This window comes from Buteo buteo, chromosome 15 (genome assembly GCF_964188355.1).
Source record: "Buteo buteo chromosome 15, bButBut1.hap1.1, whole genome shotgun sequence".
Taxonomy (NCBI): Eukaryota; Metazoa; Chordata; class Aves; order Accipitriformes; family Accipitridae; genus Buteo; species Buteo buteo.
The window spans coordinates 10,002,636-10,022,936 of NC_134185.1; the positions used below are offsets into that span (position 1 = coordinate 10,002,636).

The 20,301-nt window shown below is 38.9% G+C and overlaps 1 protein-coding gene across 9 annotated transcripts in view; it reads right to left on the bottom strand.

Annotated features, from left to right (window-relative positions):
• The window catches only part of SNAP91 (synaptosome associated protein 91), a 70,016-nt gene that overhangs the window by 34,920 nt on the left and 14,795 nt on the right, over positions 1-20,301 (bottom strand). For all 9 annotated transcript variants that reach the window (XM_075046525.1, XM_075046524.1, XM_075046523.1 and 6 more), the window contains 9 exons: positions 14,793-14,935; positions 13,658-13,733; positions 11,749-11,851; positions 10,321-10,414; positions 8,979-9,090; positions 7,452-7,558; positions 6,051-6,092; positions 2,652-2,722; positions 1,250-1,277 (listed from right to left, as the gene is read on the bottom strand). In XM_075046525.1, the coding sequence (XP_074902626.1) occupies positions 1,250-1,277; positions 2,652-2,722; positions 6,051-6,092; positions 7,452-7,558; positions 8,979-9,090; positions 10,321-10,414; positions 11,749-11,851; positions 13,658-13,733; positions 14,793-14,935 (776 nt within the window). The remainder of the gene's footprint in view (positions 1-1,249; positions 1,278-2,651; positions 2,723-6,050; positions 6,093-7,451; positions 7,559-8,978; positions 9,091-10,320; positions 10,415-11,748; positions 11,852-13,657; positions 13,734-14,792; positions 14,936-20,301) is intronic.

Sequence of the window (20,301 nt, forward strand, 5' to 3'; positions counted from 1 at the left end):
TAAGATACTTTAAGTACAGCAAGGACAGACACCCAGGAGAGGATATTGGCAACTCTTCTGTGCGCTTGAAGACTCAAGCTACCTTGAGGAATGTCAATTTAATTCTAAAAGGTACTATGGGCTTTGTTACAGCATCTCACATGCTAGAGAGATCCTTTTTCTAACGAACAAAAACAAGTAGTATGTTTAGTACTGTTTGCCGTTCTGACCACTTCCATGAAAGAATGGCAAATCTGAAGTGATTCTCTTCCGAGTTCTGTTACTGCCATCCCATCGTCACAACTCTAGCAGGAGATGGATATAAGCTTTCTAGACCCTCCTCAAGACTTTACTAAGGTTTGAGACTAGAATGGTCCAAATTCTTCATGTAAATCATGGAAGATGAGGTTACTTAAAGTTGTAAGAACACTTTCTGAGCCATCATGTAGTTCTCACCAACTGCTACATATTGAACAAGAGAGATTTTTGGTTGTGTTTTGGTGTTGTTTTTTTTTTTAAGGGATTTTTGGAGGGAAATTTAAAAGCTTTCACTAGAATCAACCATTGAACTGCCTCCCTCAGATTCTGAAGTTTTCATTGAGTTTTTCCTGCACAACACCCGTTACTAGACACAGAACTATGGCACCTGGCAATGCTTCAGGGATACCAGGAACTGCTGTTACGAACACCATAAAGCTCATTAGTTTATCTGACACTCAAACCAAGACAGTTTCACTGGCAACTCTTGCTTTAAATTAAGGTGAACAGTCTCTCTAATAAAGGTCAATTCTGAAACTATGTATATCAGATGAAAGTTTTCTTCCTGGCTTTTCACATGAACATAGTTTTAAAAGAGTCAGAACTTCCTCCTAAAAAGCTGCAAATGGAGTGACGAATTTAGAGGAGAAACAGTATGGAGTAAGTTTCTCACTGACATGAGGATTAAGAAAAAGAGAAAAAAAAAAAAGTTGAGATAAAGGTATATGTATCTTTTATGCTTTCACAAAGTGTAACCATCAGATTCTGGCAAAGCTGCTTAGCATCCCGCACTGGTGTAACCACTATAGCCCTTCAGATCAGTGAAGCACTTTTATGGGGCCATTATTTACAAGGCCATTAGAAGATGTAATTTTGTCACTTAGGTAGGGCCTAGGTGGCAAAATCTAAAAAGCAGATTAGGAGATGGAAATTTAACTCCTTATGCACTTAGATGTTCTAAAGCAGATCACCTGAACAAGAATTAACTAGTTCAGCAATTGGCAGTATTTACCTTGCTCAGAGGAGAAGGAGCCCCAGATCTAGAAAAAAAAAGGGTTTTTTCAGATAAGTACACTTTTGGAAACTATGTTTCTGGTCATCAAAACTCCTGCAAAAAGACCAAAAACTAAGCATGACAGCTTTCTGAAGATCTCTACAATCACATGCCCTCCCCATTTCTCAAACTTTCACGTGCCACTTTAGACAAGGAATGCAAGTTTTTACTTCAAATCTTAAATGAATCTTTTAAGCTAATTGGTACCACAAGATTATTCTGCCTTTTAAATAAGCTCTACTAAATGGAGAAAAGGCAGAGATGCATGCAAATATCTTGCTTTTGGGCCTACAGGAGCCAGTAGGAAAGAGCTACCGGAGCAAGATATCACCATATTATAAAGTCATGCAATAGCAGCAGAATAACACCAATATAGAAGCAGTTATCTAACATAAGTCTTCGGAGGATGTGTCAGCAAATTTTCAAAGTCTACTGTTCTTTTGAAGAAAGTCAGAGTTACTTTAAAATAATGATATTTAAAAGCATGGAAACGGTTGGAAAGTCCAAGCTGAAAGTTTTCCCACATGCAAGAAAAATCACACTGAAACTAACTGGCAGAGCCTTAATCTTAAGTTAAAATGAACGTCACTACATTTGTTTACTTTCATCATTATGAGGTATGAAAATACTGCTACATATTTTTAGAGCTGCATTGATCTTAGAGATGAAAGGAGGAGTTGAACTTAAAACCGCACCAGTATTGAACTAGCATCCATCCTATAGGCTACTTGAATTGGGTGAGTCCTAGGAGCTGTAGACGTGATTAAAAGATCTGGAGCTATGACAGAAATGACCAAAAATAACTCAATGACTATATACAAAAGCAAGCAACAGTTTAGGTACAATTTCAAGATGACATCTATTTCTAACTGTTCAAGCCATCTTAAAAAAAACATAACCATGCCTGCATGCAAGTGATATGTAAACATATGCACTTACCCTTCGCTAAATTGCAAGGAAAGCAACAGTAAAAGAGAAAACACAGGTTTAGCTTAATCCTTCCTAGACTTAGCCATGACAAGTATCTAGTAAAAAGATGCAAAGCCATTAGAAAACAAATTTTGATGATAAAAGCCTCAGCAGCAGGGAAAAACAGTTCCTTCTAGGAGTTTTCCAGAGTTAATTTTACTTCATTTTGGAAAGTGTCTTGTTGCTCAGTGTGTTGTTTCCCCCCACCCCCCAATAAGAAAAAAAAGTTGCCATTAAGACAACTTTGTAAGGGAAAGGAAAAGCCTAGTCTTACCACAGCTTATTGTACAACTGAGTGACAAAAGGAGGTTGGGGGAGGCAAACCTGAACATCAGCTAGTCTCACATTGTTACTATTATGCCCTGATACATGGTACAACATATATACCTACTTGTTGCCAGGTTTTTTTCCTTCCAGTGAGTTTAGATGTTGTTCAAGGGTCTCCATGAGACTGCTAGGAGCCTTGAAAGCAAAGAGAAAGACACATTTCTAAACACATTGCATTGACCTAAGGATGCTTTGAAATCCAGCACCGATTTCCCTGAAATCCAGCATGTGTATGGTCATGCTGCTATTTTATTTAACACCACTGTGAAAATAGTGGATTTCCGTGCTAGAAGTATTCAGATGAAGACAGCTTTTAAAAGATAATACTGTGTCCAAATCTGCAGAGAGAAAACTTTTACTTCTACTAAACAGCGCCTGAAGCCTAAATCCAGGCTGTGCTGCTCATCATGCTTTGAGTCAGTATTAAACATTGACAACAGCACAGGCATCCACAGGGTTAATTTTAAGAGTAATAAGTTCAAGGTCATCTTTCAGTTTTGCTTTTAGTCAGACCTCCAACACCTCTTTCATGACCAGGAGCTTAGATAATATTTGCAGTCTAAATAAAAAAACCTAAAAGTCCTTTCCAATGCCCCCCAAAGCAGCTACCTCTGGTTCAAGACTCCCAACACCACAAAACCTTATAGCTGTTTCTTCTCCAAATGGTAGCCAGGCATAGGTTACTGAGCCCAGCAGCTAATTCAAAATTTGGAAAGACTACTATTTTAGACATCTGCAAAAACTAAGCTTTTTCAAGCCTCCCTGATCTTAGGTTTTATTTGAAGCAACCTTTTTGTGGTCAGGCGATACCCCCAGGCATGCATTTGCTGTGACAATGGTAGGTAGGAAAAGTAGCTGAAAATGCAAACGACAGTGTGCTTAGCTACTCCAGTATAAAAATAGAGTCCAGGTAAGTAGATTCCTATGAGGAAACCCTTGAGAGATACAGTAGGATATAATAGTCAAGGATTTCATCAGGGTTACTGGTTCATCAATGGTATGGTCTCTAAACGGGAAATTCTCTTTATCAGTCTCTTTCAAATCAACCACAATTCCTGACAGCAATACCTATGGTGTTTTTCATAAATGGTGTCTTTAATTTCAGGATACACATATGCATCAAAAAAGTCAGTTTACAATGCTTGAAAATGGACTACCTACTGCTTCTACATACAGTATGCTGAAAACCAGCTGGCTGGGTAAATCAGAAGTTTCAGAATGCTTAGGACCTGCTAGTACCAATGCACAGCTAAGTGTACTTATAGTGTCTGCATATTAATTTTGGCATTAAAACTGAGCAGTAAGGTCACTTAACACATGCAGAAATTTAAAATGCTCAAAAAATCCTTAAATGATGGCTTGAGTTTAAGTATGTCCCATGTACATACGCAATGCAGAAACATCTTAACTACTGCTGCTTTTATAGGCATATTTATTCATTTTCAACTAATTTGAGCACAGAAATGAATTTGATTAAACACAAGTGACTTAGTTACAAGAATTCTCCAGCAGCAACAAAAGATGAGTAAAGGCTCACTTTTGGAAAAAACAAAACAAAACAAAACAAACCCCCCGCCCCCACATTATTTCCTGTTACTTCTACACACTTTAAATAGCTTTCCAATACATTATTCACAGGTTTCTTAAAAACGAACAAGGTAATACGAAACTCATCTATCAAACAGAATTCACAGAGAAAGTTTCAAAAAGTTTCTACCCAGATGCAACGATTTGGAAATTAAATACTGTCTGGTATCCAATTTGCAACACTGAACATTGCTTAATTTCTTCTAGATACTGCTTCAACATTAGACTAATCTATCAGTCAGCATCGTGGTGGAACCTTAGATATGGCTTCCCCACTAGCTATTTGGAGCAAAACTGCCATACTTCAAGAATTGCTAATAAATAAAAATAAGCCAAGCTCTTCAGCTGCCAAGATGCCTCCTCAGCCTCCAAAACCTTGCGGCCAAACTAGAAAATCCAAAGATGACAGCTATCAACTTGTATTTCAGTACTGAGACCACCTGTTTGTATTTACAGAGTATGTACACACATCAAGTGTCAACACAGCCAACTTCTTGTGGAATACTGCTGACTATTGCCATGGCTTGCTTTAGAAATTTAGGTATACGATTGATATTATATACAATTATATATTACTTATTAGCTGAAATTCAGTTTTATTATTCACCTTTTATTTATTTCTCACTGAAATACACTGCTTAGGTCTTATACATAATCTACAGCACGTTGCAGATGAGCTTTAGCAAGTGAGTCCCAAGCAGCCTTTGGGAGAACACAGCCACGAGGGACTACCTGAGAAGACCACTGAAGTGGTCAGGCAGTTGGACTAGATGATCACTGTAGATCCCTGCCTTCCCAAGGAACTATTCTATTATATTCTAAAGCGTTGGCTCATGAGGCAGCACTCCGGTAGCAGAACAGGGCTCGTGCAGTCCCAGCAGGCAGCCTTTCCAGCAGGCTGACACAACACAAGCAGAAGCAGATAAAACCCACAGGAATTTATACAGCATATTTCTTTAACTGAGTTTAAGGTGAGTTCTTCTGGTTCAAGGACTTAGTTCATGACTGACTGGACTGTGTTAAAAAAGAGCTCCTGAGGTACAGAGTTAGGTTAACATACTACTTCAGCTATTTCAGAATTAGGTTCGGTATTCCACACGCTGCTAGAAGTCTAAGTTTTCCTCTGCTAAAAGAGTGGCCAGACTTCATAGCCCCGCAGCATCTGAAACCCATAAAGATTAAAACTCTCCATCTTCATATTGTATCTCACTTTCAGACTTTAACTGGCTTTTTAACCAAGAGAACCACTATTTTGATGCTGATTTAAACCAGCCTTTCAAGAGGCTTTCAATAACTACACATTCATAGGTTATGAACGCATAGGATTTACAACTGTTAAGCAGTTTGGGCTGCTCTTCTGTTCCAATTTTACTGGCATCAAAACTGCCACAAATGAACTCTTCAGCACAGATCTCTTCCTCCAAGTAAATATCCTTTCCACATTAAACACAAAGCCAGGCACCCAAGCCAATTTGCAAGTGATATTGAAAGTGGACCAGCACAACAGAATTTAAGCAGCTACAGCATAAGTGAATTTTGATGTTAAAAGTTTTCATGCATACTGACAGAGAAGTTCAGCAATCAAATCACAGCTTCTACATTTAAACTTTAAGTCCATGGCACTAGTGCTAGTGCTGCTCTGAAAGAGCAGAACAGTCTACCCTTCAACTACAGGTCAGAAGTCATCATGAAAGATGTTGTTTTAGTTACATCAGTCTTCAAAAATAGCTTTGGGCAGTTCCTGTTTGCAAGCTGGGAGGGCTTTAGAACGTTAGGTGGTGTGACTGCCTACCAACATTTACATTCCTGGTGTGTTTCCTAATTATATAACTCTTAGTTATTACACAGATCCAAAAAGACTACAAAAGAAGCTTACCTGTGTAAGATCAGGAATATCACCTTTGTCAATTCCAACTTGCTGTGGATATAAAAGAGGTAAAGCATAAGTGCATTACTCCACTGCAGCAGGCACTAATTTTGACTAGAACTGTGGTATACTCTTCAACATATAATGTGCTTCATCTTTAGAAAAAGAGCACAAAGGTAGCAAGTCCAGATGCCCATCTTTCCATTAGCTACCTTCAACAACCTGCAGTAGTCTTTTTTGTTTTAATTAAATATCCATTAAAAAAAAAAAAAAAAAAAAAAAAAAAAAAAGGGAGTTACATTCCACCCAGGTAAACTTCATACTGCAGGTCAGGTGGGGCTTTTTGGTTATACACTGTTGTCTCAGAGGGTAGCATTAGTGAACTGCCAAACACATATTATACAGATACACGACTATCCTAATGAAGTTCTCTGAAATTCAGCCAGTGAGCAAATCCTAGAAGACATCACTTAAAAAAAAGCTAAAGCTCAAGTCACTTTTTTGTTCCACCCTTCTCTCCTAGCATTTCAAATACAACAAGATGAGGTCTGAGTCTGCAATCTTCTATTAGTTGTCCTGTTGCTTCGCTATGGCTCTTCAGAGTGCCTGTTGGTTTAGCTTTTGCAGAAGAACAAGCTCCACTGCACCTAGTAATCCTGAGGTATAGTCACTATAATCCCTGTCCTGCAAAGCTGGCCTATAGGTGTCTATAAAGTACTTCACTCCCTCAAGCTCAAGCTCAACATTCATATCAGACATTACGTGCCATTCAGCAGTCTAGCAGAGTCCTTCATAGTTAAGTGAATTAGCAAAGAAACAAACTTTTTATTCAGCTCATTACTGCTGTCCATTATAATAAAGCATAAAACATGGAAAATGTGCATCTTGTGCCAAGAAACCATCTACCACAAATGAAGGCCCAGCAAAAGAGTTAACTAACCATGTATTATTTGTATTATCCACATAAGAGGATGATAACAAGGATCAAAACCAGGAAAATCTCACATCCCAGTTAACTTGCAGTTGGCTGCAAACACTTACAAAGCAGACTTACAAAATCATTGTGCTTTTATTCCTAATTGCTGTATCTTCCTCTAATGTTCAAACCTGTCCTAGAGGCATGCATTTATTACAGCATTTCCAAGAAATATAGATATGGTTGAAGTCATGTCATCTGTTAAGTTACCAGGAAAGTTGAGGCTGGCTGCACAGTAGAGATGTGGAAGTCCTAAGCAGGGATTAACTACTTCAAGAAGAGCTGAACAAGCAGATCCAGGAACTTCTATACTGCCTCACATTTATACATAGTGAGTCAGATGCTTAACAAGTGCAATTAATATTTTTATATAGGTGCTAAAAAATTCACAAAATACTTAAGTGCCAGACTCCAGATGACTAGAAGTCACTTACCTCTGCGACTTTAAGAAACTCTGATACTCTGGTCATTCGATTAAGAAATCGTTTGTAGATTTCAAGAGCATCTTTACATTGTCCCTTTTTCATTTCAAAAAATTTCTCTAGAGAAATAATTTGGCAAGTTTCAGTTAAGATGTCTTACATTAGGTCTGCATTCATCAGAAACTCTAGTTTTCAGGAAAATCACATTTCAAGAGTATTGCACTCTATTAACATTTTTCTACTTAGACACTAATCTAGTGGCGTTCCTAGTCCTTAGTAGAATTTAGAAGTTGGGCTTGCTGAGCTGCTAAAGAATTATATACACCAGAAAATTGCACCCCAACCAGCCATAGCATTGTGTGTGATATGAACCAGGTTTTTAAAGATAAAAAGTAAGCAGGTGAAGTAGCTACCAAACTTAAAATTCAAAGTAATTAAGGATACTTAAATGTATATTAATATATGTCCTCTCCCAAGTTGTCTTCTCTCCAAAGAAGAGTACTTTTTCCACTTGAATAGCTCTCTAAAGTTGGTTCATGTCCATTAGCAAGCAGTACTGACACATATTTCAACCTGAACTTACACTTTAAGTAGAACTAGACAGTGAAATTTCCATCCAATTGTTATGCCCAACACATTTGTATCTGCTGCATAAGCTTCCCATGCCTACAGTTTCAGTCAAAACACCTTGGACTTACTTTTATGAAACCGCCAGAAAGCGTTGCAACAGGGCTACAAAAAAATTGTCTGAGCTTTACAGCTCAGGAACATTTTTTACCTGTTCAGTGTCTGTAACCTCTCTGTTTCTTCCTGTTCTAGTTGCAGCCAGGGTTTTAGGTCCGTCATACTGGCCAAGCAATCTCAGTTTTTAGCTGTCTCTATAGATCAGCTGAAGTGCTCACAAGTTTTAATAGTTGAAGCTCATTTTGTACAGGGTCAGTTACATTTCCCGCAATTTATGGCAACTCCTCGTTTTAGACTTCATAACAAAGCCTTTTGCAGGGACAGCTTAGGGTGTGTTATGCTGGTGATCCCACCAAGCTGTCTGAGCTTCAGAACATGCTCACAGCCTCCTATAGACTTTGTAGGCTGATAGTAGGAAGGGTTCTGGAGGGGATCCAGCTTTGGCAGTCACGCTTTCAGACAGATCAGGAATGTTATTCAGGAGTATATTACTTCATATAAGGCTACCACACAGGATATATAACAGAAGAATCTGGGCATCTTAAAAATGCAATCAAAGAGTAAAAGTTGCTTTGCTAACCTTGCAGGACATATTAAGCACTGTACACTTCTTTAAGCACAGAGATGCTCAATGTCTTTGTGTAGACATCTGTACAACTTTAAGGGCGTATGACAATCCAGCCTCAGATGAACACTAATGTAAGAGGTCATGGCTTAAAGTTTTCTCTCACTTCAGAATAGAACAGTCAAGAAAAATGTAGTTTTAATGAAGGTTAAATAAAAAAACTGAAGTGGATCTGAAACTCGTTTTTCACTCACTCATGGTATGTGAGATATAGACACCAGGTTACTTACCTAGTAAGTTAATAACCCCATCATTGTAGCAAGCAAAAAGTTTGATAAGATCTTTAAATAGAAGCATGAATGCAGCATTTATGACACCATTTGTCAGTTCATTTGGATGAACCTACAAATAAAATACCAGTTATTTACAACAGATGTTTTGAATGCAATCAGAAGTTTCAGCTTGCACCAGGTATCTGATGCTGTTATAGATAGAATCAAGCACTGAATACAAGCTTTCACACAAAGAAACCAAACAAAGGTTTCGGTTAGCAGATCAAGGATTGCTTTCTTCACCACTCCAAAACAATCCACTACAGCAGAGGAATATCCCCATCAAGAGTAAACATCTTAGTCTTGACTCCTTCACCTATCACAAAGAGGAGGAAGGCAGAGATGCTATTAACAAAGCTTTAGTGAAACTGGACAAAAGATGTCAGTTCACAGCAGAGTTTGACAAAAACTCAGTAGTCTACTAGATAATACAGTTGGGTTAATGATGTCAAGACCCTTCCAGTTCTCACGTTAACTTGGGCAGAAAATAAGTTCTCATTTATTAGAAGTTCTTTCTTTTAATAAAAAAACCCTCCTCTTCTGAGACCACATTTCCTATGCCATTTATGGAATGAAAAACACATTAGCGAGACATGTACTTCTAAGGCTTTCCTCTGAAAGCTGTAGTGGGCCCTGCCTTCCACCTGAGAGCATGTCCTTCTGCCCACCAAGAACAGAAGAACTTCAAGACTGATTCCTTCAAAGACCTCTTTGCAATGTACCTCCTACAACAATTGACTCCTGTTTTTATCCTTAAGGCAGATAAACAATCCCACCAACATTCAAAACATTATAAATATATTGTAGACTCTTATTTCTATAAACAGTCTAGATTAAAGTTTAGCCAATTCAGTTTACAGCTGAAAACCAGATGAAGATTTTGAGGAAGCCAAACAACGTACATGTAGTATTTTAATGGCTTTTCCCTCCCTGCAAAAGAATTCGGTTGCCAAGAGACAGAAAAAAGATTCTTCAGTCTCCTTGTTTTGTCCATTTCTTCCCCTCACTGATACAGGAGATGAAACTCCAAACTCTGCACCAGCATTCCTCAATGCCCAGCATTTCCCATGCTGTTCCTCTACCCTGTCCACAAAAATAAGTGCAATCTGCACATTTCATACATATAGGAAAGGGCCATCCTTCACCACACTACCTCAGTGGGACACTGAAAAGGGGATTTTTTGGCCCACGTAATGGGATGATCAGTAAAGCATTACCTACAAGGTGAAACATGTTCATTACACCGCAGCATTTATAAGTCACTGCCCAGCATTAATGCTGGGTCAGCTACAATACATACATCGAATTCAAGTAGTGCATCAATTTGTTCCTGTAATATTGGCATACTCTTCAGCAGCTTTTCAGGAGCCATTGTTCTCATTACACCATCAGCTCTGCAAGAGGGAATACAGATTAGAAGCCATTGCATTTCCTCTCTCCCTTCCCCCAAACTGATTTGTTGTCTAAATTTAAGCTTAAAGCAGCTATAATCCATTTCAAATGTTTGAAGCACTGTCTGATTCTCCTGCTTCTCATATCATCAATAGAGCTGGCCTGAAAAATACTTCATCCAGCCATCCTCCCTGACAGCAGGTGAGGAGAGGTTTTGTGTTAGAGTTACGAATGCAAGAGATTGATCTTTTATGTAAATAAAACATTGAGAGTTTAAATAACTTGACCAGAAATACTGTCACAGAAGTACTTAATGTACAAAGACTATCATTTCTCTAAGTTTGTTAAGAATAACTAACGACAACTCATTGCTGACATGTCTGTGGTCACTGAAGGCAAAAAAACACTACAGGGTGGTTGTTTTGTTCCCCCCCACGCCCATCAGGTGCCACAATATATGCATGCCAATTCAGTGACAATTTAAATCAGGGCAATCTTTGCTGAGAGCTTCTTTCCTCAGTATTCCTGGATACTAAAATCCACTACTCCTTCACAGCACTTCCACTGACTTTGACCTCCCTTATCAGTCTTGAACCATTACTCCAACAGGATCACACAGCGGTGACGGATGTGTGGCATTCCTTAACTGCCGCCCGTAGCCTTATAGCAGTCTTCACGTGCGCCTGTTTTCATCTCTGAATATCACAAACCTGCACAACCACCATTAGGTATTGCCCCATTCTGGCCACTTACAGGTATAGCATCTCCTCTCTGGAAATACATACCACTATTCTTATTTTATGCTATACTCTGAGGCAGTGCCTTGTTTTGAGTACCAGAAATAACATACATAGAAAGCCTGTCCAGGAACAGTTTATAACTGTTGGCTGTGTTGCCTGCTAAGAACTTTGGATGTTCACTTCGGTTTTCCTTTGTACTCAGTCATCTTTCTTATGGAAATTGTCTGGAGTGTAATGAAACATCCTAAATATAGTTCAGAGCATTTCCTTCTCCAAATCCTAAACACAGTCTCACTGCAGCACTATTTAATAAGAGTCAGATTTAACATCTAGCACTAAAAGCTCCCAGCTCTGCAAGGCACCTTGCTTTAGTTTTCAGTATTTACCTTACTACCTAGAGTCTTTCCTCTCCTCCTTGTGCAATTTTTAACCAATTACACATACTTAAGAACTCCAACCATTTTGGTGTTTCATTATGGCTAAACAAAGAATGTAAGGATGAAGTCATTGAGACACTAAAATTAAGTGTAATGCCACAAACAAGATTTTCATGGGTCCGACAACCCTATCAGTTTACATGTCTAAACTTTGCTTACCCTTTCTTCACTCTTGCAAAGTCAAATGCCATTTGTCTGTAGGAAAATGCTTTTTCATTCAAGTATCTACTATAACGCCTTATAAAGGTGGACATATCATAACCTGCAAAAAACAGTTACATGTTTTTACACTTAATTTTCATGCTTATTTGGAGGTTCTTTAGTAAACAATAATATACAGTTAATAGATCCTAAGGTTATGTGATCTCTGTTGCACTAAACAACTCCACATACAGAACAGGCATTACAAGACATCTTCCAGCTTCTGAAGAAAAAGCAGTAGTGCTGCACCAAAACAATCTACCACCGTCCCCTCCTCCAACAGATTCATCCAACGTACCAGGGGCAGAGGTCCTGGGGAAACCTGCTAGTGGCTCCTACACAGTTATGTGGTAACACTACTCGATGGGGAAATTAGTCATCCTTCTATTAACAGGGAAAAATTCCAATTTAACAAAAAAGTTTATACTTAACTGGTACATGACTTCCAGGATAAAGACTTATTTCAACTTAAACACTCTTGCTATTTTACATATGTCAATCACTCCAACTCTTACATGGACCTTCAAAATTCCCCTGACTAGGTTTACCAGAACAAGGAAAGTATGATGGCATTCAGAGATTAGTGCCTTCTTTGAACTGTTACACCAGGGATCTTCAAGGCACATAATACTGTACAAGCAGCCTCAAACTTCAGTGACCTTCAAGCCTATAAGACTTCTACACAGTTAGTATTACAGTCTATCCTTCAGGTATTTCTTTCAAAGTTTCTTCTTCTAAGCTACAGAAATGTGTGCAGAAGGCAACTCCTCCTCCTTTTCAGTACAAGTCCCCTTTTGCTACCGTTGTTAAAATCCACACCCCTCGACTTAGTCATTGACTGTATTTTTCCTTAATATCCCTCAACATTAAGTATCTCTGCCAACTCAGGCTTAACAATACCAACTCTGATGGCTCATTATCTCTGACACACTGTTGTATTATCTATGAAATGGCAATTTAAGTTTAAAGAAAGTGGCAAAGAACACAAAAGCATGCATTTAACAGAATTCCTTGTTGCCAAATACCAGTATCTTTGAACATGGATAGCATGTTTTGCTTAGACAAATACAGTTTTAATATTTGTTTGGCTTTGTTCCTGCCCTGTGTTACCATTTCTAAAAGATGGTCAATTCTTGGTGTCACATGTCTCCATCCAGAGCTGAAGTAACATGGCATTGCTTCGATCTTGCCCATTAGTGTAGCATTCCTGCACTCTGCATACAGTCTACAAATATCTCTGACAGCTGCAGAATTATAAGGTTTCTCTCTTCTCTAGTAGAGCTACCATGAAACAAGCTTTTCCTCCGCTAAGTGAAGGAACAGGAAAATACACTAATAATTCCAGAGTTAAAGTAGAAAAACAGACTTTGTAAGCTTTAGAGAGAACTCTTTAATTTCTGCCTAGACTTTTCTAAATTCACTACTCAAATCAAAAGCAGGTAGTTCTTTTGGTGCCTCCCCCACTCAATTAAACACTTACAAACAATTCCTAAAAAGTGCAGTGTCCCCAAGCAATTAAAAAATTACTGTTTAAGACAGTAAAAACCAAAAAAACTAAATGGAAAGTTATCAATTTCATCCTTAACTCCCGTAACAGTTAAGGAGATAGCTGACTGGGTCCTGATTTCAACCAGCACTTTAAGGGAGTTGTACAGCTTCACCTTTTGAGTAAAAATTCTGCAGGAACTAAGAAACATTGTACTGAAGTTGTCCACCAGTTCACTTGAGTTCCTGTATTCATTAAGTACTTATAAAAAGGCCTCAGTAGCACATTTTTATATTATTTTCATCTTATGAATGAAGGAGCAAATTAACAATAGTATCTTATTTAGAATCTTGTTAAGATTATAGACATGAGTAGGCTTACCATGAGATCCACTTTTGTCCAGAAAATTGCTGAGATTGAATAATGTGTTTCTAGATGCCAGGTACTGAATAAATCTCTGCAACACAAAGTTATTTTCTTATCACAGGCTGGATCTGAAGGCTTTGTACCTCCTAGCAGGAAGATTACCAGTCTAGTTCCAGCATACACACGTGAAAACCCAGAGTTTTGTCTTAGCCTGCTATAACTTCCTCAAAACTTTTTTCATCCATTCAGATCAATTACACTTAGCCTCAATCTCTACTAAATATTCTACTGTATACATAAAAATAGAATCTGTGCAAAATAGAAACCAGATTGTGGAAGGAGCAATAAAAATGGTTAATTCTCAAAGAGATTACAAAGCAGCATATCCAGGCTAGTCCCAGACTTTTCAATCCAGCAGTCCCCAGTTTCAGCCAAGCCGAAAGCCTGTTTTAATAACAAGCAGGCCCCACATCAAATACAGGGACTAACAGCCTGAAACAGTTACAGAACACAAATCAGAATATTGGCCAAAACTTGGAATGGAAAAGTAGGACAGGAGTAAAAATTTACACTGTGACATTGGAGAAGTTCATTGCGTGAAAACACTTTATATACAGCCAGGGACAAATGGTTTCGCAGTCATACTAAAGCTCTTTAAGTATGCTTTTGTTTTCATGCAGACATACCAGTCTAAACAGGTCAATAACAAGCAAGGGCAAGGAAAATGCAATCCAAAAGGCTATCAGGTTGAATTTACAGCTCTAGGAAGATTTTAACTGTCATGCAGAAAGGGCAGCTATTTGGATGGCATTACACAAGTGGCAGAACATCAACTTTGACTCTAGTCAAAAAGTCCCAGGTAGTCTTTAATCCTGCATAGCTCTGTTTTCAGACAGCACATAAATTGTCAACATCCTGGAACAAGCTGCTGCTTGCTCTTATGCTACAGTTTTTTAAACGAAGAGACAGATAATCAGCATGACTCCAACCATGTTGTTAAAGGTAAGTTTGCTCCTTATCAAGAATCGTTCTTGCCCTTTGTTCTCAGGTCTTTACCGGTTCAGAAGAGATGCCTTTGCACTACTAATGTCTTTGGCTTGCAGTCTGCTCAGTGCCAATGGGGTCTCGAGAGAAAGCTGGTTACACTTACCTCGTTGCCGTGAACCATTAGATGATGTGTGGTAACTAAGGCTTTGAATACGACCACCCAGCTACTATTTGTTGCTCGCTCAAAAAGTGTATCGGCCATCTGAGGAATATTCACATTTGTTTCATTAGTTGCTTGGATCAAGTCTGTAAGAGAGAGAAAAGGAAGGTGTTAGGTGCTACAAGTAAGACAAAAAAGTTTGCAGCATGGCCAAGCCCTCAACCCACCAGGCTGCAGGCCATGGCTGTGACAAACAGCAAGTTCAGTGCTTATGTTCTACATTTAAAAACCAAACCAAACCAAACAAAAACCAAAACGCTGAGATTATATTAGTACATTCTGACAGCAACACTGGTCTGACTCTTTTGTCTGACAGTACTAGCTTTCCAACAATTCTGTCCTGAACTATGTTCCAACCTTTCTCCATCTTCATCCCAGATGAAGTTAGGGTGCACAACATCACATGACTTTACTGCTTGCGGGTTTTCAAGTTAATCACGGCAGTTCACTACCTCTGGGTTAGATGAATGAGTATTATGGAATTCTTCACTTACAAGTAATACATCAAGCACACTGAACACAGTCACATCAGCAAAAAGAGGTATCACCAGAAACAGATACTCTACTCATCGGAGAGGTTAGAGTTTCATCAGCATGCTACAGCACACCTCCTAGAGTCTCCGCAGACCTAGACAGCAGAAGAGTGCATTCAGCCATGCATTAAGACCTCTTCAACAGTAGGAAAGAAGGCAAGGATAGACATTAGTTTACACTGAAGAATAATAGTCTTCTGCAAGCCACTGCACCTTACATAGAAGAAATAAGACATTAGACTATCTTAAGGAACAAGAATAAAATACAGCTTTGTGTCCTATACATTAGGAAGGTGTAGACTTGCACAGGAGAGTACATGAAATTAAGGTAAATGCATGCTTAAATCATAAACAGTAGAGCAGCAAGCTTTCCACTAGCATCTATATCCCACATCTACTGATAGGATCTCTGATTTACTACATCACCTGTTATCTACAGACTCTCGCTAGGCAGCCAGCAATGACCTTCTACAAGCTACTGCCTATTTTGGAGACACATCTGGAAACCGCATACTGCAGCTGCATGACCAAAACACATGTGATGCCAGATAGGGCCCTAGCAAGACTTCAGGAGACAACTTCATGCAACACAAAGAGCACACGATACAGACCTAATTGTAGGACTGAGGCTTAAAGTTTGAAGACCTAAGTAGAAAAAGTTAAAAATTAAAAAGCTAAACTGACAGACTAAGCGTTATCTGGGTTATTAATGAAAATACTCATGTTTTACTTTCCCTGAGAGGACAGTAATCACTGTTAATGATTTTCCACGTATTTCTTTCTACCTCGCCCCCAGACTAGAAATGTTCATCCAACTATTCAAGTCATTCCGAGATGACACCTTTTCTACCCTAGAAGCAGACAGGCTATTCTGTGACTGATCCTTGCACACCTAAACTATGCAAGTCTGCTGTAAATACTCTACAGGGGTTCAGTTTACCTGGGCAGCAGGGTCACCACTTCCAGACTTGCTTTCCCTCCCCAGCACAGCCCCATATAACGGAGGGCATTAATGCTGCTGAGAGCGGGAAGTCAAGGTTCAGATCGCTGTGAAACTACCGATTCTGCCTCTGCAGGGCAGAAAAAGTCCAGAGGACAAGTCTGTCTAAACAGACCAATGAGTTGCATCAGCTATTGAGAACTACCTGGTGTGTTCAGACCTACACTGCTGTACTAGAAGCATTCAGAAGTTTAGCAATTTTTTTTTTTTTTTAATGCATGGCAAGTGATTTTTATGGGTTTTTTTACTTCTAGTAAACAGACTCATTTAAAGATAAAAGAAATCTGTAGCTCTGAGTCAGAAGCTTGTGAATACTGCAGTGCTTGTGTTTAAAATTGTCTTTTGTATGGGCATAAAACTGCAAGTTGTCTTCAGTTTCAGGGCAGTGGAATGATTTTCTGTAATGAGACAGAAGACAAAAAATTATGTGATCCGTTCGCCAAGTTTGATTTTAAAATGTTTGTTGTCATGGTGTTTTTTGGTTTGGTTACGGGTGTTGGGTTGGGTTTTTTTTTTTGCAGAACACCTTCTGAAATGTAAATTTAACTTCTATAACGTCAGTTATACTACCCCCAAAGGAGGCAGTTCTGCAGACAAAGTATTACAGTACTAAGCCATACTATTGAATGACAGCAGTTCAAGCTCAGAGCTCCAATAATTCTCCTTGATCTTGTTGCACAAATAGGCCAATAATCTTTTATTGTTTACTGCTGATTAATGTTTATGGAAGACAGTGGTTTGTAAAAGCTTAGAAGCAAGTCACAAATGGCCTCCTCACCATTTACCCTGTTCAGAGGTTTTACTGCAGATGAAAGCATTTGTCCTTAGTATAAGGAAACATGCATCAAACTTGCAAGCCTTCAGTCCTAAACTTCAGTACGTAGCTCACTATGGAAGAGAGGTGCTATAAATTGTGTATTCTGTCGGCGGATGTTAGATAATGAAACCTCAGAGGAGTCCACCCACAGCAACGCTGGCAACAGAGGCTACAAGGCACTACCGCTATACACTACCAGAGACTGCTTCTAAAGTCACTCAGTCATTTCTGCCTTCTCTCCAAAATGCTGGAGGGTACAGCATCTCAGTCTGCAGCTCTGAATGTTTTAGGACACAAGTAATTATAGTGTGCTGAGTAGAGAGGTATGATTAAATTTAAGCCTACTACTTTCAGTGCACAGAAAAGAATTAAACCACACATGAAGATTTTATTCTTCATCTGAGGGAAAAAAAAAAGAACATGGGGGGTTAATTCTTGCAGAGTTGTTTCCTGTTAAGTCGCACAACAAGGTTAAGGAATTTAAGCTTCCTGGGTTTCTTTCCCCAATACCACAGAGTCTCAGCTTAACCAACAATTGTCAGCTTCTGGAACAACTCACAAGCTCAGCTAACTTTAACAAACCCTGAGCAGCAGAGTTTGGTGGCTAAGCTAAATTTTAAAATAAGATTTGGCAAAATTAACTTTACATCAGTGTAGTATGGAAGAATAGGTACAAGGAAAAAGAAAACACATACAAGAAAAAAGAAAATGTAGAAACTACATTTTCAGAAATGATTTACTGGTGGGAGAGAAACTTAGTTTTCAAAAGAGACAATGACGTATAGTCTTCCAAGCAAGTCACAGGTGACTTAGTATTATCTATTTTGTATTAACAAGAAGTACCAGATGAAAAAGAGCCCATCAGAAGCCACATGAAGCAACCTTACAAAGATTATTCCATTTGGGGTACACACAAGTAGGACAAACAAGGACTAAAGGTACCTTCCTGATGAAGTTTCTGCTATTGCAGGCATCCATGTGAAGTACACCGACAGCTAATGCCCAAACCCAGAAACTGAGCTCAAATACAAATTCCAAGCAGGATGAGAAAGGAGGAATCATACGGCAGTAGCAGCAAGTGCTTTCATTGCGACTTTCACAGAAATGAAGTAGCTGGAGAATGAAGACCTATATACCCTTCACTTGAATCGATTTGTTCACTGTGGGACTAAATTATAATTGCCAAATCACAGTTCATGATTTCTCCTATTTCCTCTCTTCACATTTTGGTAGCTGCTGTTCTAAACACTTATTCAGTCTAGAGATCCTTGTTTAAATCATAATTTGGACTTTCATACACTTTTTCTAGTTAAGTTTTGAGATGCAAAACCAATGCACACAGAAGAAATAAACAGTTGTCAATTCTTTGACACCATAACTTAAATCTAAACACCAGTCTTTGAACTCTTTGACTAGCCAACTTTTTGACCCAGTCTTACAACATCTGCAGCTTAATTAGGGAAGAGAAGCAAAGCTAAACTATGAACAACACCTTCATGAATAAAAAGACAAACCTGCCAAATTGAGGAAGATTGGTAGAGGCTTCAGTGAGGAAGACTGAAGTAAGTTAAGACACCTTAGCTCTTCATGACCTTTTAAAGAGACCACTAAAAGATGTGACTAGTTTTGGTGTTTGTTAAACTCATAAGGCAAAAAAAGAGAACAGCAAGAAAGTTTCAAAATCTTCAGAATTTCAGACTTTTTCAGTCTCATTTCAGTCTCCTAGTTTAGAGGTTGGTTTGGGTTTGGGGGGTTCTTTTGTTTTAAATGAGAGAGATTATACAACACTTTAAAGAATCTCTCTTATTCCTTTACTTTTTCAGGTTGTATTCTGGATCTGGGCAGAGTTTTTAACCCATTTTGTTTGTTGTGGTTTGTTTTGGTTTTTTACTCAATTCTTTAATAAACAGACCTGGGATTCCCCAGTTCAAAGTTAATTATCCACAATTTACATCTCAGTATGCAGAGAACCAGCAGCAGAGCACAAGACCTCTCTGTTCAGAGGAATATTATTGGTGCCAACTTAAGAGCAGCTGTCATTCCAGGTTGAATTAACATGCGAGCTGCCTCAGCATCTGAGCTGTGTCATACACTCAGTTCCTAAACTTTGCCAAATCTCTCTGACAGTAACTCCCTTACAGACCTTCCTCGCTATTACATTGAATGCTACAGTAGTCTTCACAAGTTTTCTTTCTTGCTTATATTTAAATAATGCCTTGAACCTATAGAAAGGGAAACGCAGAACTGTTCCAAATCCAGGCTAGTCAAGAACAGAAAGAAGTGCCTTAAAGTAAGAGTTTACAAGCTTCAACCAAAAAAGTTAAATAGGCAAGTAACAGTACGAGTCCTCCCTTGCAAGGCACAGAACTATATCAGGAAGCTACTATATCAGTGTGCTAACCAATGCAAGAGCTGAACTTCCAGCTCTACTGAAGACCACAAAAGACTAATAGGAAGCAGAACAAAGTTACCAGTTTCTGCTTCTATGACAATTGCCTATGAGAACATTAGATGATCTTAATCTTGTTGGTTTTGACTATCAAAAAATTCCACAAACAAGAGTTGGGAATTTTTCTGTGGGCTTAAAGTTTACCATCTACTCTTTCGACCCCCAGCTTGCCCCGTCTCCAAACATGCACCATGATCTGGCTTGTAATAATCTCCCCAAGCAGAACAGCAACTCATGCTGTCTCCTCCTCCCTCCCCAAAAGTCTATCTCAAGAGTTACTACCCCTTGACCCCAGCAAGCCTACCCTTTATCAAAGTCCAGCATCTTCCAGATACTGCCTATGCACTTTCATGCCTATGCCAATTCAACAAACCTAAACACAATCATCTTCCACAAAGCGCATGCTCTCCAGATACTATAGACTTTCCCAGTAATGCAGCTGTAGTCCTTGTGACTACAAATAACTAGGGGAACTGCTACCCCCTCTCTCTGACTTCACAGACCTTCTTTTTCCCAAAAGCATCTCAGACTCTTGTGAGGATAAATATTTGCTGCAGATCCTGAAGTCTGAGAGGTCATGGCAGTCAGTCTTTGAACCACACAACTGCATCCCACACCAAGACCAACTTTTATAGACAATTTCTTCTTCTGCC